General features: G+C 40.2%; 2 protein-coding genes across 2 annotated transcripts; one reads left to right on the forward strand and one right to left on the reverse strand.

The window, feature by feature from the left end:
• Positions 1 to 12: 12 nt before the first annotated feature.
• Positions 13 to 8,265, reverse strand: ap1s3a (adaptor related protein complex 1 subunit sigma 3a). The gene is made up of 6 exons (XM_057327220.1): positions 8,162 to 8,265; positions 7,575 to 7,799; positions 6,008 to 6,186; positions 2,010 to 2,118; positions 1,456 to 1,593; positions 13 to 1,370 (listed from the first exon to the last, which is right to left on the reverse strand). The coding sequence occupies exons 2-6, from the start codon at positions 7,575 to 7,577 to the stop codon at positions 1,335 to 1,337; spliced, it is 465 nt and encodes a 154-aa protein (XP_057183203.1). The 5' UTR covers positions 7,578 to 7,799; positions 8,162 to 8,265; the 3' UTR covers positions 13 to 1,334.
• dhrs12la (dehydrogenase/reductase 12-like a) lies at positions 8,226 to 17,903 on the forward strand. The gene is made up of 10 exons (XM_057327219.1): positions 8,226 to 8,360; positions 10,361 to 10,494; positions 10,641 to 10,723; positions 10,962 to 11,057; positions 11,210 to 11,291; positions 11,388 to 11,449; positions 11,972 to 12,076; positions 13,316 to 13,406; positions 14,677 to 14,814; positions 17,122 to 17,903. The coding sequence occupies exons 1-10, from the start codon at positions 8,305 to 8,307 to the stop codon at positions 17,235 to 17,237; spliced, it is 963 nt and encodes a 320-aa protein (XP_057183202.1). The 5' UTR covers positions 8,226 to 8,304; the 3' UTR covers positions 17,238 to 17,903.
• Positions 17,904 to 19,116: the final 1,213 nt, after the last annotated feature.

A 19,116-nucleotide genomic window follows, 5' to 3' on the forward strand; every position in this document is an offset into this window, starting at 1 on the left:
GTCCTTTGTTTGTGTAGTTTCTCAATGACATGCATCGACCAGTTCCATTCATACGGTCATACATAAAAATAAAAACTTTAAATAAATACAACTCTACGGATTTGAAATAATTTAATTTAAAAACTTAGCTGGGCCTGCTTGAAAAAAAAACAGACCTGACATCACATAAAAGTCAAATACTTGACAAGTATTTTGAGTGGATCTCTCACCACTTATCTTATTAAGAAGATCAAATAAAGCAGTTTTAGTCTTTTCAACACAGTAATTTTGCCAAATGAGATGTTTCTTTGGCAGGAATGTTGATCCATGTACACATGTCCTAACTAGAACTCATCCGCCAAATAAGATGAAATAATATGTGATTAAAAACAACATACAAACTGTTCACCCAATCCTAAATCTAAACAAAATCTTAAATCCTGCAATCTGTCAGAAATGTTGTGAAGGAACAACAATGATGTTGACAATGTCCCACTTGTTGAAATGGGGTATACTGTATGCACACAGAGCGATGACGTACTTCCACTTAAATCTCAGCCAGCTCTGTCAAATCTGGCGCGTGTAGCGTCCATAGGAAGCAATGACGTTTTTCACTCAGTCGCTTCAAAATGCACATGAACAATTCCATGCAAATGAGTTGTATACCAAATGTTTTTACTATACTAAAAGCACAGATGTCAAAATGTGGTGGTTTAAATAGCCATGTGAGGTCTCTCTTAAAGATTTTGAAGCATTATTTTTAGTGCATGATTTTCCATACTCCGGTAAGTGCCACTTTCAGGATTGTCAATGGGGGGCAAAATCTGTCTGGTTATAAGCATTTTTCCAAATATCTTTCTATATATTTATTTTATATTTAATTTATAAAGATTTGGAACAACTGGAAGGTGAGTAAATGATCATATAATTTTAATTTTTGGGTGAAATATCCCTTTCAGGCTATCTGTTTCAAGCTACATATACAAATATGAAAAAAGCGAAGTAAACTTCAGTACTTACTCGAGGCTTGATCACAAACGCATGTGGCAATGTTCAGCCGTAGTGTTGTCGGTTAGCTGAAATGTGAATGTTTTTTTTTGTTATCGCTTGGTGGAAAACTACCTCAGCGCTATGAGAGCTAAAGTGGCTTAGCTGGCTGCGATTTTATCAGAAGTACGTATCGCCCCATGTGCATATACCCCATTACAATCACTCTAGTATTTTAGCCAAAATACGCATCCTAAATATTCCTAAAAACAGTAAAAGCGGAAGGTTTTGCTGTTTCGGTCCATTAAAAAAAGATTCACATTGATCATGAGTGTCCTTGTTCTGGACTGAAGGTGAAGGTGTGGTTTTCAGTATGTGGGTTTGTTCATATACTCCTCCATTGTCTGCCAAAAAATAGACAAAACACAAGTCTCAAAATTGGCATAATAAAAAATAAAGGGTGCTGACACACAAACACACGAATCTGACCTCCTGAAGAGAATCCGCCTCCTCTAGCGATTTGGCCACAGACGCTTTGGATGTTTCCTGCACCTCTCCACCAATGACAAACTCATCCAGAATAAAATACGCCTTCTCGAAGTTAAAGATGATGTCTAATTCACACACCTACAACAAAACACATACAGCATAAGAACACGTGTGCACAAAAGAAACACAATATAGAGAAAACACAACCCTCATCAGTGTTTATATAGACAACACTGTGTGCAAACACCTCAAAATCACCAATGAGATGAATGACAATACTGTGAATTATCATAACAAACACACACACCTCACAATCTTAATTTACAAAACCACCTCTTCAAAACATGCGTTTAAGTCAAACACTGTTATGCTCAATCGTGCTGCCCACTGTGGGATTTTTACATTAATCTGCTTTTTTTCATTTTGAATTTTAAACAACACAGCAAGCCAAAAAAACACTCTGAAGATCTCAGCAGCGCGTGAGTTTGGCAATGAGTTTGGCACAGAAAAGCAAGACTCACATAGTTTTCAAATACATCATGAATGGTTCTTACGTTGCCAAAGTACTGATCCAACAGCTCGACGTATCTGTGCAGGAGCTCCAGCGTGATGAGCTCATTGTCCTCCTGCTCCAAACCACAACAGAAATACAGACTCGCATACCTGCACGACACACGTCACGAGAAAAGCAGAGGAACAGAGCAGGTCAACAATCTGTTTTATACAGTATATATATTGAATTTATTTCCTTTTTAAGAAACTGCCTTTTTGGAAGAAATTGATACAGTATCATTAAATACATTTTCTGTGTTGTCTGCTTTTTTAGTTATGTCTACTAAATAAATGGTTACATCCAACAGACAAAATAAAAATCAGATAAAAGTCTGTTAAGGGACAATGCTGAGAAGTTATACGTGTGATTATGTCAGTTTCAGCTAAACTTAAGAGGAATGTGAAACTGGGAATTGGGTTCTTTCAGGTTTTAATGTCACATTAGATGTTGGAGTGCTCTAGTACTTATGTCTTTTTTGTTTGTTTTTCCTGTTTTAAGCTACTCTTCTTTAATCACTTTTACCAGGGACGAATTGCTTAACATTAAGCAATGCCCTTCTATCAATCTTTTCCCTAATTTTGAAAATTCAGACGTCTTACTGGACATTTTACTCGGAGGAGCGGCAGCTCTGTACAAACGCTCTAAAAGACGCAAGCGGGGAAAGCGAGCGGGTGCGCTCGTCAGACTCCGACGACGCGGATTTAGGACCCCGCTGCCGAGTATACACCTGGCGAATGTCCGCTCCCTTACCAACAAAACGGACGAAATACTCTTACTCACCAGGACAAACAAAGATTTTTCCAACTCCGCTGCGCTGTGTTTCACAGAAACATGGCTCAATGACACCATACCGGACAGCGCGTTACATCTGCCGGGTTTTCAGCTGTTCAGAGCGGATCGCATTGCCGAGTCAACAGGGAAGACACGTGGTGGTGGATTATGTTTTTATATAAACGAAGGTTGGTGCAGAGATATAACAACACTGAAGAAGATGTGCTTTTCGTACTTAGAAGCGTTCTCTATCAACTGCAAACCTTTTTATTCGCCACGCGAGTTTTCCTCATTTATTCTCGTGAATGTTTACATTCCTCCACATGCTTGTGCGAGCGCGGCGCTGCAACAGCTGGCGGATTACATCACTGACACGGAGCAGCAACACCCGGATTCTCTTATTATTATTATTGGGGACTTTAACAGAGCAAACCTCTCCCGTGAGCTGCCAAAATACAGGCAGCATATCACATGCCCCACCAGAGACAGCAACATTCTGGATCACTGTTACACCACAATACGGGATGCATACCACTCTGTTCCCAGAGCAGCTCTGGGTCTCTCTGATCATTGCCTGGTTCATCTTCTTCCGACCTACAGACAGAAGCTTAAATCTGCCAAGCCTGTAGCAAGAACAGCAAAGAGATGGAGCAGCGAAACAGAGCGGGCCTTACAAGCCTGTTTCGACTGCACGGATTGGAGTGTCTTTGAAGCTGCAGCCACTGATCTGGATGAGTTAACTGACACAGTGACATCCTACATCAGCTTCTGTGAGGACATGTGTATTCCCACCAGGACTCGCTTAACATACAACAATGACAAACCATGGTTTACAATGAAACTGAGACAGCTTCGTCAGGCCAAAGAAGATGCTTACAGAAGTGGGGACAAAGTCTTGTATAATCAGGCCAAAAACACACTGACAAAGGAGATAAGAGCAGCTAAGAGAAGCTACTCTGAAAAGCTGAAGAACCAGTTTTCAGCCAACGACCCTGCATCAGTGTGGAAAGGCCTGAAAGACATTACCAACTACAAGCCATCATCCCCTCAGTCTATGGGTAATCAACGACTGGCTGACGACCTGAACGACTTCTATTGTCGTTTTGAAATGCAGAGTCTCACCCTTCACACCCGCCCTGACCCTATCTCTGCTATACCATTAACACCTCCTCTTGACATTCAACCTGCACTTAAGATCTGCGAAGAGGATGTTTGCCAGCTTTTCCGCAAACAAAAGATCAGAAAAGCACCAGGCCCAGACAATGTCTCACCCTCCTGCCTGAAAGTCTGTGCGGAGCAGCTGTCGCCCATCTTCACTAATATTTTTAACAGATCTTTGGAGCAGTGTGAAGTCCCTTCATGCTTCAAACGCTCCACCATCATCCCTGTACAGAAGAAACCCAAAATATCTGGACTTAATGACTACAGGCCTGTTGCTTTAACATCTGTGGTCATGAAGTCATTTGAGAGACTTGTACTGGCCCACCTGAAGGACATCACCAGACCACTTCTTGATCCCCTCCAGTTTGCTTACCGAGCAAACAGGTCTGTGGACGATGCAGTAAACATGGGACTGCATTACATCCTACAACACCTAGACAGACCAGGGACTTACGTCAGGATCCTGTTTGTAGACTTCAGCTCGGCCTTCAACACCATAATCCCAGACCTCCTCCTGCCCAAGCTTACCCAGCTCTCTGTGCCAACCTCTACCTGTCAGTGGATTATTAACTTCCTGTCGAACAGGCAGCAGCTAGTGAGGTTGGGAAAATTTAAATCCAGCACATGTACCATCAGCACCGGAGCTCCTCAAGGATGTGTTCTTTCTCCACTGCTATATTCACTCTACACAAACGAATGCACCTCTACAGACCCTTCTGTCAAACTCCTGAAGTTTGCAGATGACACCACAGTCATTGGCCTTATTCAAGATGGTGATGAATCTGCCTACAGAAAGGAGGTTGCTCAGCTGGCTGCCTGGTGTAGTCAAAACAACCTAGAGCTGAATGCATTCAAGACAGTGGAGATGATAGTGGATTTCAGAAGGAACCCTCCATCACTTCCTCCCCTCACCATCCTGGACAGCACTGTGGATACTGTGGAGTCATTCAGGTTCCTGGGCTCCACCATCTCTCAGGACCTGAAGTGGGAGTCCCACATAGACTCCATTGTAAAGAAGGCCCAGCAGAGGTTATACTTCCTCCGTCAATTGAGGAAGTTCAACCTACCACAGGAGCTACTGACCCAGTTCTACTCAGTGGTCATCGAATCTGTTCTGTGCACTTCAATTACTGTTTGGTATGGCTCGGCCACCAAATCAGACCTACGAAGACTACAACGGACAGTTCGTAGTGCTGAGAAAATTATTGGTGCTCCTCTGCCCACACTTCAGGACCTGTACGATTCCAGAGTGAAAAACAGGGCAAGAAAAATCATCATTGACTCCACACACCCAGCACACAAACTCTTTGATCTGCTGCCCTCTGGCCGGCGCTTTAGAGCACCAAACACCAGGACTTCCAGACACAGAAGCAGCTTCTTCCCCCAGGCAATCTCCCTCCTAAACAGATAACTGCTCCTTAAGAGCAATATTCCACTTCCACTACTCCTATAGTGTGCACTATAGTGCCTTATTATATCTACATCTTATGTATACATGTATATAACACTACCTCTACTTACTAAATTATCCATTTGCACAAGTGTACATACAATCTGTTAATATGTTTATTCTACTATATACTACCCTGTACAATGTCTCTTATATGTTATTATCCCCCATTTTCTGTAAAATAGTCTTTATTTTATATATGCACAATTTAGAATGTTTTAGACTTTAAATCGTATTTTATTGTATTGTCATTGTGTTGAATGTCTGTACTAGAAGCTTCCAACACCAAAGAAAATTCCTTGTGTGTGCAAGCACACTTGGCAATAAAGCTCTTCTGATTCTGATTCTGATTCTGAACTATTATGTCCAGTGAACTAGACTTTATGTCTAAGTTTTGTTTTGCAAAACTAAATGATTTGGAACATTATTCAGTGTGATATGGATTGCGAAAGATTGACATACACACACAAACTCAGTGTGTGTGCCATAAAGAAAGGGCTGGACTGCTGATCATTAACTTCAAAGGTGAAAGGTTGTGTTAAACTATTCTACTGGAGAGAACAACAGAGCTGGAGAATAGAAGAGAGAGGGGGGGAGAGGGAGGCGTGAAGTCTGACCTCCGATACACAATCTTTAGATCTCTCCACTGTAGGAAGTTGCAGACCTTGGGAGGTCGTGACAGCACTAGATGTGTGATGTCTCTTATGATCTTCTTCTTGTCTCGATCGCTGAGAGCCGTAAACCATTTCTGCAGACGCAGTTTTCCCTGACGACTGAACAGCAACAGGAATCGCATCTGCACAAGAAACACGCAGACGTCCAGAAATGAGTCTGTGTGTGAAATTCTCTCTTATTTTGGAATCATCATAACACGCTAAAAAGTGTTTTAAAATGTTTATCTCAATATCAATGTCATTGTATGATTAGGTTATAAAATATCAAACAAATGTGTGAAAGCTTTTCTTAAGAACTAACTTCACTTTTCTGAAACATTTGTGCGATAATAAATAAGCAGCTGGTGTCAAGATGATTTAGACACTAAAAACCAATGGCTCAAGTTTGTTTTTGTGTGCATATTTTGTGCACATTTTTGTGGATATTTAACACGTTTCGGGACCTCACAGGTATTGCCAAAGCATGTATAAGTACTTGAGCCTATGACGTGGTCAAAATGTCAAAGAAACAGGACTATTTAGTCTGTTAAACTATAACTAGAGATACTATTTAGGGGTAGCTGCATGCTGACTTCAAAACACACCCACACAACACACGCACCCACACACACAAACAGTCTCCTACGGAGCACACACTAAAGACAAAGAGAACTGGCGGTGTGTGCAAGACATTGTACCGAGACCCCTGTGGGATTCTGTGTGTGATATTTAGGGCAGTTGCCAAGTTCCTGCATCCCTGTTGCCACCAAACACACTGACATGACATGACATCACACACACACACACACACACACACACACACACACACACACACACACGCGCGCACGCACGCGCACGCACGCACGCACGCATGCACACACACACAATGACATAACACACATGTCTACATCAGGGCTTACTGCAAATTTCTGTTGTTTTTAAATAAATGATAATATATAAACCATAGCTCAATGTAAATCATATATAACACAATATATAACATGACTTTATATATTCTGCCAAGGTCATGGGTTCGATTGCCAGGGTTCTGATAAAACGTATACAAACAATGTGCTGTTATTTTGAAAAAAAGAAACGCATTAAATGTAAATAAATAGCACAGAATAACCCACAAATTTTTAGAAAAAAATACACATACACAGACAGACACAAACACCCATGCGCGCGCACACACACACATAAACAAAACAAAAGACACAAAAACAAAGACACACAACTCAGTGGGTGGTGACCAAAGTGAAGGTGAAGCAGTACATGGATGTCACTGGTGTGTTATAAACCAACCAAAGACTTAAAAGTCATATATGCATCAGTGTCTTTGATAGGAAACAAAGGCTCTTGCTTCAGCAAGACAACTCGCTATCCCACAGCTTTTAAATTGGAAAAACACACAAACACAAAGCTCGTTCTGGTCTGAACAGTCCTTCTTTCTTTGTGATCGTTTCAGGCAAATTTAGAGTTACGTTAAAAAACATTCGCACATGTACGCACGCACACTTGCAAATCTCACCATCCTGACACTCCAAACTTCCGCAGATCTCCTAAAGCTTCACTCATGGATTTCTGCACGGATTCATGTCCAGATGATCAGAGGCCGGCGTGGGTCACTCTCAGCTCGAAACCGGTGCTGTTCGCTCTGTGCGTCCTCACAGGTACGCGCCGTCAACAGGTGCGCGCAGAGGGCGTGGCGGAGACCTGTGCGCGCCTTTGATTGGTGGACGTCTGTTGGGTTTACCTGCTCAGGTGTAACGCGGTCATATTTTCATCTACAACAAGTTTCTCTAATATTCATACATTTTAATATCTGTAGGCCTATATATGTAGCTTCCATTGACAGGGCTATGCATATAACTTGCATCGTACAACATGACTAATATAGGCCTGATTAATTATTATTATTAACATGAATACATTATTAATGTATCATACATTAATATTGCATGACAGAAAAGTCCATTGTATGATATATAAGGTACAAAGACTTTAATCTTTAATTTAATAAAAAAATATCTGACGATCTCATAGATATTATCATTAATTACAATGTGCAAACATAATTTTCTTATTTTCTTAAATGGGTGTTATCCCTCTCATCACCTGTAGATGGCGGCCTGTGTGGCCCCCTCGGTGAGTGGCGTGTGGCTCCTCGTGCACTCATGTGACCCCGGTGATGGTTAAAAGCACGGGCCAGCATCCACGAGCTCAGCGGGCGGACCTGTGCGTCGATTCGGTGTGCGAGGATGTCTCTGTACCGAAACTCAGCGTGGTTTCTCAAAGGACTCACCGAATTCACCAAGTAAGAGATGCACTGCTTTAAACAATATCTTAACACTTCTGAATAACACTGCACATGATTACTGTGCTAACATTAACAAACAATAAACATAGACCATAATGCTTTACATATTATTAGCGAATGTGCTTTTATATAGTTGATAGAGGATAGTTTAAAGAATACACGAAAAGGAATATTTTAATTTCAAGATGTTCACTTCATTATTATATAATTGAAGAAAATGTCATTCTTGTTTTGTCCATTCCTCTATTTCTAAGCGAGAACGGGAAGAGCATGAGAAACAGTAAATTACAAAGAAATTAAATATAAAAAAGGACAAATCAGGAGTAATAATATTTACGCAATTATACAAATACACAATATCACAAGAGACAACACACAACGTATGAATAATAAATATTATGCAACGAGAAAAATTGCAGGTCAGATAAAGTGATAAAATGATAAAAGTGATCTTGTGATCTTGCAATGCATTATTTAACATATAGTTACGCACTTTCTGCACATTTCTATAATTATTGTTTTGACATTAAATTTCATTGTAAATCAACCTCCAGTATGTGGCTGTACAATGTTCTCTTTAAATGATTTGAATGAATTTAAATAAAAAGAGCCTGACTGCATAACACATATTTATATTTAACACAGTATTTTGTTCACCATGTTCATTATGTTCTAAACAAAACTTATTACACGGCTCGTTGCAATGCTTGATTCTGATTGGCCAGTCGCGACATTTGCAGGTTCGTTATTCCCAGATTACAAACTCTCAAAAATCATTTTGACAGGTTTTTTTGACAAATTAAATATAATTATATCTTTTAATAATATACATGACATTATATTTACAAATGATTAAACCAAATTGCCTGTTCATGACATTTGAACATCGTTACCTTAAAACCGAAAGTAAACGGCTTTTCCATGCAGAAGGTCTGCATTCGGTAAAAATGAGCTAAAAAATATTTCAAATTCACATTTCATGTCTAGTTTTTTTCTCATGTGCCAAGTAGCCCTGTAATAAGCGGGATAATGTACAAGCAGCCGACTGTTATCGCGAAATAAGCCCCTCACACTGTCGGGGCTTATTTCTGTGATAACAACCGTAAATTATCCCTATACATAACACGTTATTTTTTAACACATCTGAGATCTCTTGACATGACAACACACTAAAACGTGTCATTTGCTTTGCATATAGTAACTAACGTCATTCAACTTAATATAGTATGTTGTTTTACATTACTAACATTGTCCACCTTTGCATCAGTTATTCCTCTAATCCAGTGACCCATTCACGCCCATAATGCCTCACACATCACTCTTAACAGTACATGCATTTACCCAGAAAAGCTTGTTTTCCCCCAGCGTCTCTTTGTGTCTCTTTATCTCTCCACCCCGGTGGCCACTGGCCTGGCACGCGCGGACAATGCCGGTCTTTGAGCTCGGGTCAAGAGCACAAGGGCCGCTGATACCAGAAGCGCCGGTATCAGAGACGCCACTGATGGCTCATGCTCATTAGCTAAGCGATGACGCGAGGCCATACATCACAAGAGAGATTCTCAACCAGTTTTACTTCAGGAACCAGAATTTACACTGGACATTTGTGTTCATACAATGGAAGTCAATGGAGTTCAATGTTGTTTGATTATCAACATTCTTCAAAATATCTTCTTTTGTGTTCTGCAGAAGAAACAAACTCATACAGGTTTAGAAAGACATGAGGATGAGTAAATGATGAAAGAATATTTAATTTCCCTTAAAACACTTGTCTGAAACGTTTAACTATGGCTGCATTTTGATTCTCCACCTTGAGTGCGACATTAAAAAGGTTCAGATTTGAGCGCACTAATAAGTGAGCTAGTTAGTCCGCCGCAGTTATTGGACCGTGTTTTGTGCGCTAAATAGATGTCACCAGGTTCACAGCTGCCACACTTTAAACTCCAGATAATTGCAAAGGCCCGTCACACGTCACAACTAATTAAACCAATTTGTCCTAGGGGGGCGTTTGTGTCGGAGTCTAAAAACTTTGTGGAGAAAGACCTGGAGACATCGGTGGCGGGCCGGTCCTTCATGATCACTGGTGCAAACAGCGGCATCGGTAAAGCGGCTGCCTTGGCCATCGCCAAGAAAGGTGCGTGTGTGATGAGAGCAAACGCTGCAGTGACATTGACATGTTTTCTTGAGTGATTTTTTATTTTGCAGAAAAAAAAACTTTTTTCCATATTGCTTTCTGTATTTGACTATGAATGTAATTTGCTGATCTTGCTTTACATCCAGGTGGTACAATCCACATGGTCTGCAGAAACAAAGACAAAGCAGAAGAAGCCAGAGCTGAGATTGTCAAAGATTCTGGAAACAAAGTATGTTTGTGTATTTGTAAAGGATTTGTAGCTTATGATAAACATTAAATGTACAGTATGGGCTGATAAACCAAAGGTTGTAGAATCAAACAGCTACAACCTTTGCACAACCATTTACTTGTGCTCAATTGGTACAAAACCTTATTGAAATGCCTCACGTTTTTTATCTTCATGCAGTATAAAAATACAGATTCACATGCTGGATGTTCTGATAAAGTATGCCACAATTTTATTTCAGGAAATATATGTGCATATTTTGGATCTGTCTGAAACCAAGAAGGTTTGGGAGTTTGCTGAGACTTTTAAGAAAAAGTACAAAACCCTCAATGTTCTGGTGAGCACTTATTGTACACTCCTCTCTTAAACTGTTATAGATTTAGTCTTGACATGACCAGCCAAAAGAAGTGATGATCAGATTATTGGTTGGTTGATTTATTGATTGATGGACTGACAATTTGCTTAATCCATTTGTTTTGAATGAGACAGATCAATAACGCCGGCTGTATGATGACCAAGAGGGAAGATAATGGTGAAGGTTTGGAGAAAAGCTTTGCAAGTAATTCCATGGGTGAGAAAACATACACAAACAGTTCAGTATCATATCATAGTATGTAAGAGTTTATTCAACACACCTGATGTCATATGTCTGTGTGGTGTCGTACAGCCGTGTACATCTTCATCAAGAGTCTCATTTCACTGCTGGAGAAGAGTCCTGACCCTCGAGTGGTGAGTAAACCAGAAACGTGCACACACACACACGCACGCACGCACGCACGCACGCACGCACGCACGCACACACACACACACACACACACACACACACACACACACTCACACACGCACGCACGCACACACACACACGCACGCACACACACACACACACACACACACAAACGTCTGGTTTATTATCTCCGCGGAGACAGTCCATAGGCGTAATGAATTGTATACTGTACAAACTGTATATTTTATCCCCTACCCCTAAACCTAAAGATCATAGAACACTTTTTGCATTTTTAGATTTAAAAAAAATATTGTTCTGTACAATTTATAAGCTTTTTTGCCAGTGGGGACCTCAATTTTGGTCCCCACGGTGACACGAGTCCCAATGTGTTGGTGTGCATTCAGGTTTAGGTCCCCACCGGGATATACAAACATGAACACGCGCACGCACGCACACACACACACACACACACACACACACAGAGGATGAGAGATCAGGCGGCACCTCTCTCTCTCTCTCTCTCCCAGATAACAGTGTCATCCGGTGGGATGCTGGTGCAGAAACTGCGGACAGGGAACCTGCAGTCTCAGAGGGGAAGATATGACGGCACTATGGTGTATGCACAGAACAAGGTACACACATACATCTTTATCATTGTAGCGAGGAAGCCGGGACGAGAGCCGTGGGGCAGGAAGGCGGGGCCGGTGGCGTGAGTGATAATGAGTATCAGCTTTAAGCGCACCGGTCCCGCATGCCTCAGGGGGGAGCTCGGGAGCATAAGAGGACGAGCGACGGGACTGCCGACAAGAGCGGACCGGGCCCGGAAGTGTTGTTTATGTTCGTGTGGCCGGCAGTCGTCCGTGAGGGGCTGCCGTCCTTTTTACTTCTGTATTATTGTTTGTTTATTTTTCATTAAAGTTTGTTAAATGTTTAAAAAATAAACAATAAACAGCATTAAAACAGGCTCCCCATTGTATTCAACAATATTCAAAGGCCCCTTTCCCACTCACAATAAAATATTTAAGAGCTTGTCATTAACTGGAAAAACGTTTATTCATTACAAAAATAAAGAATAATAAGAAATATATTGGTTTTTAGTTTTTTTATTTCAATTGGTCTCGTTTTAGTTTTGACAGATCTTGAGGCCCTGGGCTCCCCTCTGTTGAGAATCACTGCTTTATGATAATTTTTTTAGTATAGCACTAAAGTGTAGTAAAATTTACAGTGAAATTTCTGTGTTGTTCAGTAAAGTTAGTAAGTTTCTTCAGTGTGTGTTGTTGTAGCAGTGATTTTAGTGTGTGGTTGTTATGTAAGGGATAATGTACAGGCAGCCGGTTGTTATCGCAGAAATAAGCCCCGACAGTGTGATCAGGACCCGACGCGAAGTGGAGGGTCTTGTATCACACTGAAGGGGCTTATTTCATGATAACAGCCGGCTGCTTGTACATTATCCCACTTATTACAAGGCTACTTGCCACATGAGAAAAAAACTGGACATAAAATGTGAATTTGAAATGTTTTATTAGCTCATTTTTACCGAATGCAGACCTTCCGCGAGGAAAAGCCGTTTAGTTTCGGTTTTAAAGTAAGAAACGACGTTCAAACATCACGAACAGGCAAATTGGCTTAATAATTTGTAAATATATGTCATATAGTTATTAAAAGACATATTTATAATTAATTTTTGTGTAATATTAAACTGCCCCTCTCAAAATGACTTGCAGCATCCGGGTTGGGTGTTATTAGTTTTGAGCGGTTGTTATTTGAAAATAACAACCCTTGGAATGTCGCGACTGGCCAATCAGAATCAAGCATTTATATGAGCCGTGTAATAATTCAGTGATATCACACTTGGCATATTATGTTTTCAGAGGCAGCAGGTTGTGATGACGGAACAGTTTGCTAAAGCTCATCCCAACATACATTTCTCTGTGATGCACCCCGGCTGGGTCGACACGCCAAGTAATCACACGCACACATGCACACACACCTTTGTGTTTTGATCTGTTATTTTAAAATAACCATCATTCAGTTTGATTTATAAGCTGCTTTCATCATGGGGACCAAAACATGTCCCCACAAGGTCAAAAATGTTTGATATTACAACCCAGTCGCAAGGCAGCTCGTTGCATAGGCACAAAATTTGGAATCTATTGATTCCTGTTCATGGACACAAATTTCCCATTTTTTTCATCTTACTCAGCACAACTTTTAATACACAGACCGCGTGTGTATGTACACTGCAAAACTTCGCTGTAATTTTGCAGCAGGTTTGCCAGTAACTTACTGTAGATTTAATTACTTTCCTATTAGCACTGTTTTTTAATTTGAGTTAAACTTTACTTTAATCAAAATTAAAATACTTTGACTTTTGAGATTCAATATGAGCAAGAAGAGACTGGTCTCATTACTTGCATTAGCACAGCAAAAATGACATTCTTCCTTAGCATTTTTGTCTTGTTTTCTAGTAAAAATATTTAAAACGTCTTAAATTAAGATACATTTACATAACAAGAAAAGTTACCTAAGATATTTGGTCTTGTTTTATAAAATAAAATATAAGAAATAGGTAAGTTTATGTTTAAAACAAAATTGTAAATTAAATCTACAGTAAGTTACTGGCAAACCTGCTGCAAAACTACAGCAAAGTTTTACAGTGTACATTTATAGATTTATAACCTGATATCAAAAGAAGTCGTACATATTTTAGAAGGTGGCTAACCAACACATTACTTCACCCCAAACCCTAAAATCACAGCTGTAAAGGCAACTGTAATTTAGCTAAAAACTTGAGTTTCACGAGGTGGCAAAACAACGATAAATGGCAACTTTAACCGCGCCCCTAAACCTAACATCACGGGGCAAAGTCAAACCATTACAAAACATACCAATGAGATCGTAGGAAATAGGAATTCACACGAATGAGCCACCTTGTAAAATAGGTATGAATTCTCATCAGATTGCGTTGATATAATATTTATGCATATAAAAGATACCCTGTATTAAAATACATTAGATTGAAAATCGTGCTGGGTGACACAAAAAAGGAGAAATTTGTGTCCACGAACACGAATTAATAAATTACAGTTCGTGACAATGTCACGTAGCAAATTTTAATACAGCTGACTGAGGTGGATGTTAATACAGACTAAAAGCTAGTCAATGAAACAAGTGATTTATATTTGTATGGTCTTTTCAGTAAATTTACAAAGGCAGTTATCTCTCTCTGTAGCTATTGCGAACGCAATGCCTGACTTCCACAGCTCCATGAAGGAGCGTTTGCGGACACCAGAACAAGGGGCTGATACGGTCGTGTGGCTCGCTGTGTCCGAGGCTGCTGTCAAGAACCCCAGCGGGCGTTTTTATCAGGGTGAGCAAACAAACGCCCACACACACACACACACACACACACTGGCTGTGACCCAAGACCAGGTGAGCGACCTCATGTGTGACTGATTTGAAACACTCCTCACAGGCAGCACTTTTTTTTTATTGACACACAATTGAGTAAAATAGACATTTTTAATTAGACTTATAAATACCTTGTTTTAAATAAAATTGTATGTTTATTTAAAAACATGTAATGAAGCTGCAGTCTTGGATGTATTTTCGAAACGCCCTTCATAGGTGGCCTATGACGCCTTAGTAGACAGCTCACTGCATTTTGGAACGGAGCTTGTATCTTTCTCAGCATTTCTTCCAGTGGCATCTGTGTTTCAAAATAAAGTAAATGAGTCTTTCAGGAGACAAAGAACTGATGAAAGATGCTGATGAGAGAGGAGGAAAAGCAGAGAGATGACAAAGATAATGACAGCGGTTAAATGCAGAATGGACAGAGAGAGCAGCACAATAAGAGCGAATGAGAGAAACTCTGAGACGAGCAGAAGGAGATGAAAGGAGAAAAGAGAGAGATTAAGAAAGAGAGGAGTGTTGGCATCACTCCAGCACAGCTGCGGTGGGCGGAGCTTCAGTACCAGACACGGCCGGAGTGAACTAAACCCTGCGGCACAGCAAACCAAACAGAGCGGTTCACTCTGTCAATTTCTCAAGACGTTTACAGAAATCTTCAGTAAAGAGTTTATATCAATAAACTAAACTCATAAGCTTTGAGATGACACTTGTATAGTTGACATTTTGTGAGGGAATTATTGAATGATTCAATGAATCGGAGTGTTTAGAGCGTTTCTCAACCAGGGAGCCGGAGCCCAATAGAAAGCTTTAAGAAGAACTAAAATGATATCAAATAAAAGGTTCAAACATAAAGATCAAGTTACTCTAAAAAAATAAAGGTGCTTCATGATGCCCTAAAATAATTGGCTGAATGGTTTTTTATAAAGAACCATGAACAAACATCTAAAGATCTTTATAGTGGTTTCTTCAGTTTCTTCAGACTATGAAAAGAAAGAAATGTTTTTACATAAATCTTTGACCGAATGGTTCTTCTATAACATCACCCTTTTCCACCAAGGCAGTTTCAGTGCTGGTTTGGAGCCAGAGCCTAGTTCCAAATCGGTTCTTTGTCTTTCCACATCCAAAGCACCAGCTCCGAACCAGAAAAAGCGGTTCTTATTTAGCACCGAAACGTTGCTGTGCTAGAAGTAAGAACTGCTTGCGTCAGGTGCTGGGGGCGGGGTTACCGTGACCACTGACGAACACTGACCGCCATTTTTGAAATTCAATTCAATTAAATTCACGATGGATGCAAAAAAGCAACACTGGTCTGAGGAAGAAACAAACTGTTTTCTTGCACTCTGGTCCTCTGCAGATGTACGCTCGCAAAGCCATGAACATCACAAGCAACGCAACGTCCGCCATTGTTGATGGTGCTTTAAGTTTGGCGCTAACGTTGCTGGGAAAGATGAGACGTAGTCAGTGACGTATGACCTTGCTCCCTTGTGGCTCTCTAACCCGTGGAAAAGCAAACCGGTTATTAGCAGGTTCACCAGTGGAACCAGCTCTGAACCAGCAATAGCACTAGAGCAACTAGAGCACACAGCAATAGAACCTTTTGTAGCACCAAAGCGTGTGTTTGGTTGTTTTCATGTCAAATATACATTTATGCATATGGCAGACACTTTTATCCAAAGCGACTTACATTGCATTATACTATACATTTGTTTCTAAGTATGTATCCCATGACCTAACGGCATGCTCTTACCACTTAGCTACAGGAAAACTTTTTAAATCATGCAAAGCTCTAGAATAATTTCTTGGGTATGATTGTGCACCATAATTAATCAACTTTGATGCTTAAATTAGGTCTTAAAAAATTGTAAATCTTATAGTTTCACTTGAAAGTGAATGTTAATTTTACTGGTGAAATCTTACTGTTATCAAATATACAATCAATATGATTCAAACCTCCAGATGACATGACTTGTAGGCCCGGTTTCACAGACACGGCTTGGCTTAAGTCAGGACTATGCCTTCGTTGAATTAAGATATTTATGTCGCTTTTATAAAAATGCCTTAGAAGAATACATTATTGGTGTGCATCTTGAGACAAAACAATGGCACTGATATATTTTAATATTTTAAACTGAAGATATTTCTGGGCAAGTTATATTCAGTTAAAACAGGTCACACATTAATTTTAGTCTAGGACTAGCCTTAAACCTTGTCTGTGAAACCGGGCCATACTGTATTAATCCCGGTGTCTTTGTTTTTTGTGCATTAGATCGACGGATGGTGTCGGCTCACCTTCCTTTGGCCTGGACACACAGTTCACAGCTGGAGGATCAGAAGTTCATGAGCGTGATGGATGAACTGGCCAAGAGCTTCCAGCCTCACTAAATCTCTCCAGAACACAAAACTACAGATGTAGAACACTAACACACAAAGTCCTGTAGTGTTTAACTGTCTAATGAGTAAAAGACGTGTGGATGTGCTTACAATAAAAACCTCACATCAACAGTTACATGAAATGACCTCCAGAACTCTGGAAGGTGTGAGAGACGTTCATGTTGCTCAATAAATTCTTAATCATGCTCAAGCCTGTTATCAAACCGACTAGCTTCATATTTATTCACATTCTCCCCTGTGATTGGTCCCGGCAGACACAGGATCGGTTCTTTTCCGACAGCTTACAGGTCACAGCACCACGTGATCAATCTCAGCCAATCGCAGTGCGCTTCCGCTCACACTGTGCCGGTGACTCCAACGAATCAGGTCATTCGGGTGGGAACCCGTTCTGACCGGAGTCACCCCAGCTGTCAATCAATCACTCACAGCCAATCACCTGGTGGTGTCCATGAAGCTGACGGGAAGGGACGGTGTCACCTGATGTTCCAGAGAATGAGGAAGTGATTGTGTTAAAAAAGAAAAAATCATTATCTGTCCTGATAATAACATTTAATGACATGTCTGAATATACAGACTGGATAATTATTAATTATAACATGACTGTACTTTGACACATTTCTTGTCGAGCATTAATAAACATTCTCAAGGTGTGTTTAATGCGTGTTGGTGTATTGGCAAAAAGGAAAGGGCAAAGGTTATTAATTTTTGGTCCATTTTTTCATTTATATAATATTTAGTGTATAGTAAATTGTAGCATACTGTAGTAGCATATTACAGTAATTACTATATTTTGTTAATGTACACTACAGTATTCTGTAGTATTTAATATAACAGACAAACTGTAAAATAAAAATAATTACAGTACTACAGTAAATACTAAAGTATACCAGTATTTTTATGTGGATTTGCAACCGAGATTCCCACCAATAAGATATAAAACAACATTAACTTACAATATAAATGGAAATTTCAATGAAAAATTTCTCGCATAAGGTACAGCATAGAACTTTATTGTAATATTTTGTTCAATCTATGGGCTGAAACTACCAGCCGGCAAAATAATTACGTCAGTTTTCATATTAGCAAGAACATATTCTCGTATGAAAAACACAGATGTGTGAACGTTTCCAGCATTAGAACACAAGTTTGTATATATATATATACACTCACCTAAAGGATTATTAGGAACACCTGTTCAATTTCTCATTAATGCAATTATCTAATCAACCAATCACATGGCAGTTGCTTCAATGCATTTAGGGGTGTGGTCCTGGTCAAGACAATCTCCTGAACTCCAAACTGAATGTCAGAATGGGAAAGAAAGGTGATTTAAGCAATTTTGAGCGTGGCATGGTTGTTGGTGCCAGACGGGCCGGTCTGAGTATTTCACAATCTGCTCAGTTACTGGGATTTTCACGCACAACCATTTCTAGGGTTTACAAAGAATGGTGTGAAAAGGGAAAAACATCCAGTATGCGGCAGTCCTGTGGGCGAAAATGCCTTGTTGATGCTAGAGGTCAGAGGAGAATGGGCCGACTGATTCAAGCTGATAGAAGAGCAACTTTGACTGAAATAACCACTCGTTACAACCGAGGTATGCAGCAAAGCATTTGTGAAGCCACAACACGCACAACCTTGAGGCAGATGGGCTACAACAGCAGAAGACCCCACCGGGTACCACTCATCTCCACTACAAATAGGAAAAAGAGGCTACAATTTGCACGAGCTCACCAAAATTGGACAGTTGAAGACTGGAAAAATGTTGCCTGGTCTGATGAGTCTCGATTTCTGTTGAGACATTCAAATGGTAGAGTCAGAATTTGGCGTAAACAGAATGAGAACATGGATCCATCATGCCTTGTTACCACTG

Source organism: Triplophysa rosa, unplaced genomic scaffold (assembly GCF_024868665.1).
Source record: "Triplophysa rosa unplaced genomic scaffold, Trosa_1v2 scaffold18_ERROPOS2012085, whole genome shotgun sequence".
NCBI lineage: Eukaryota > Metazoa > Chordata > Actinopteri > Cypriniformes > Nemacheilidae > Triplophysa > Triplophysa rosa.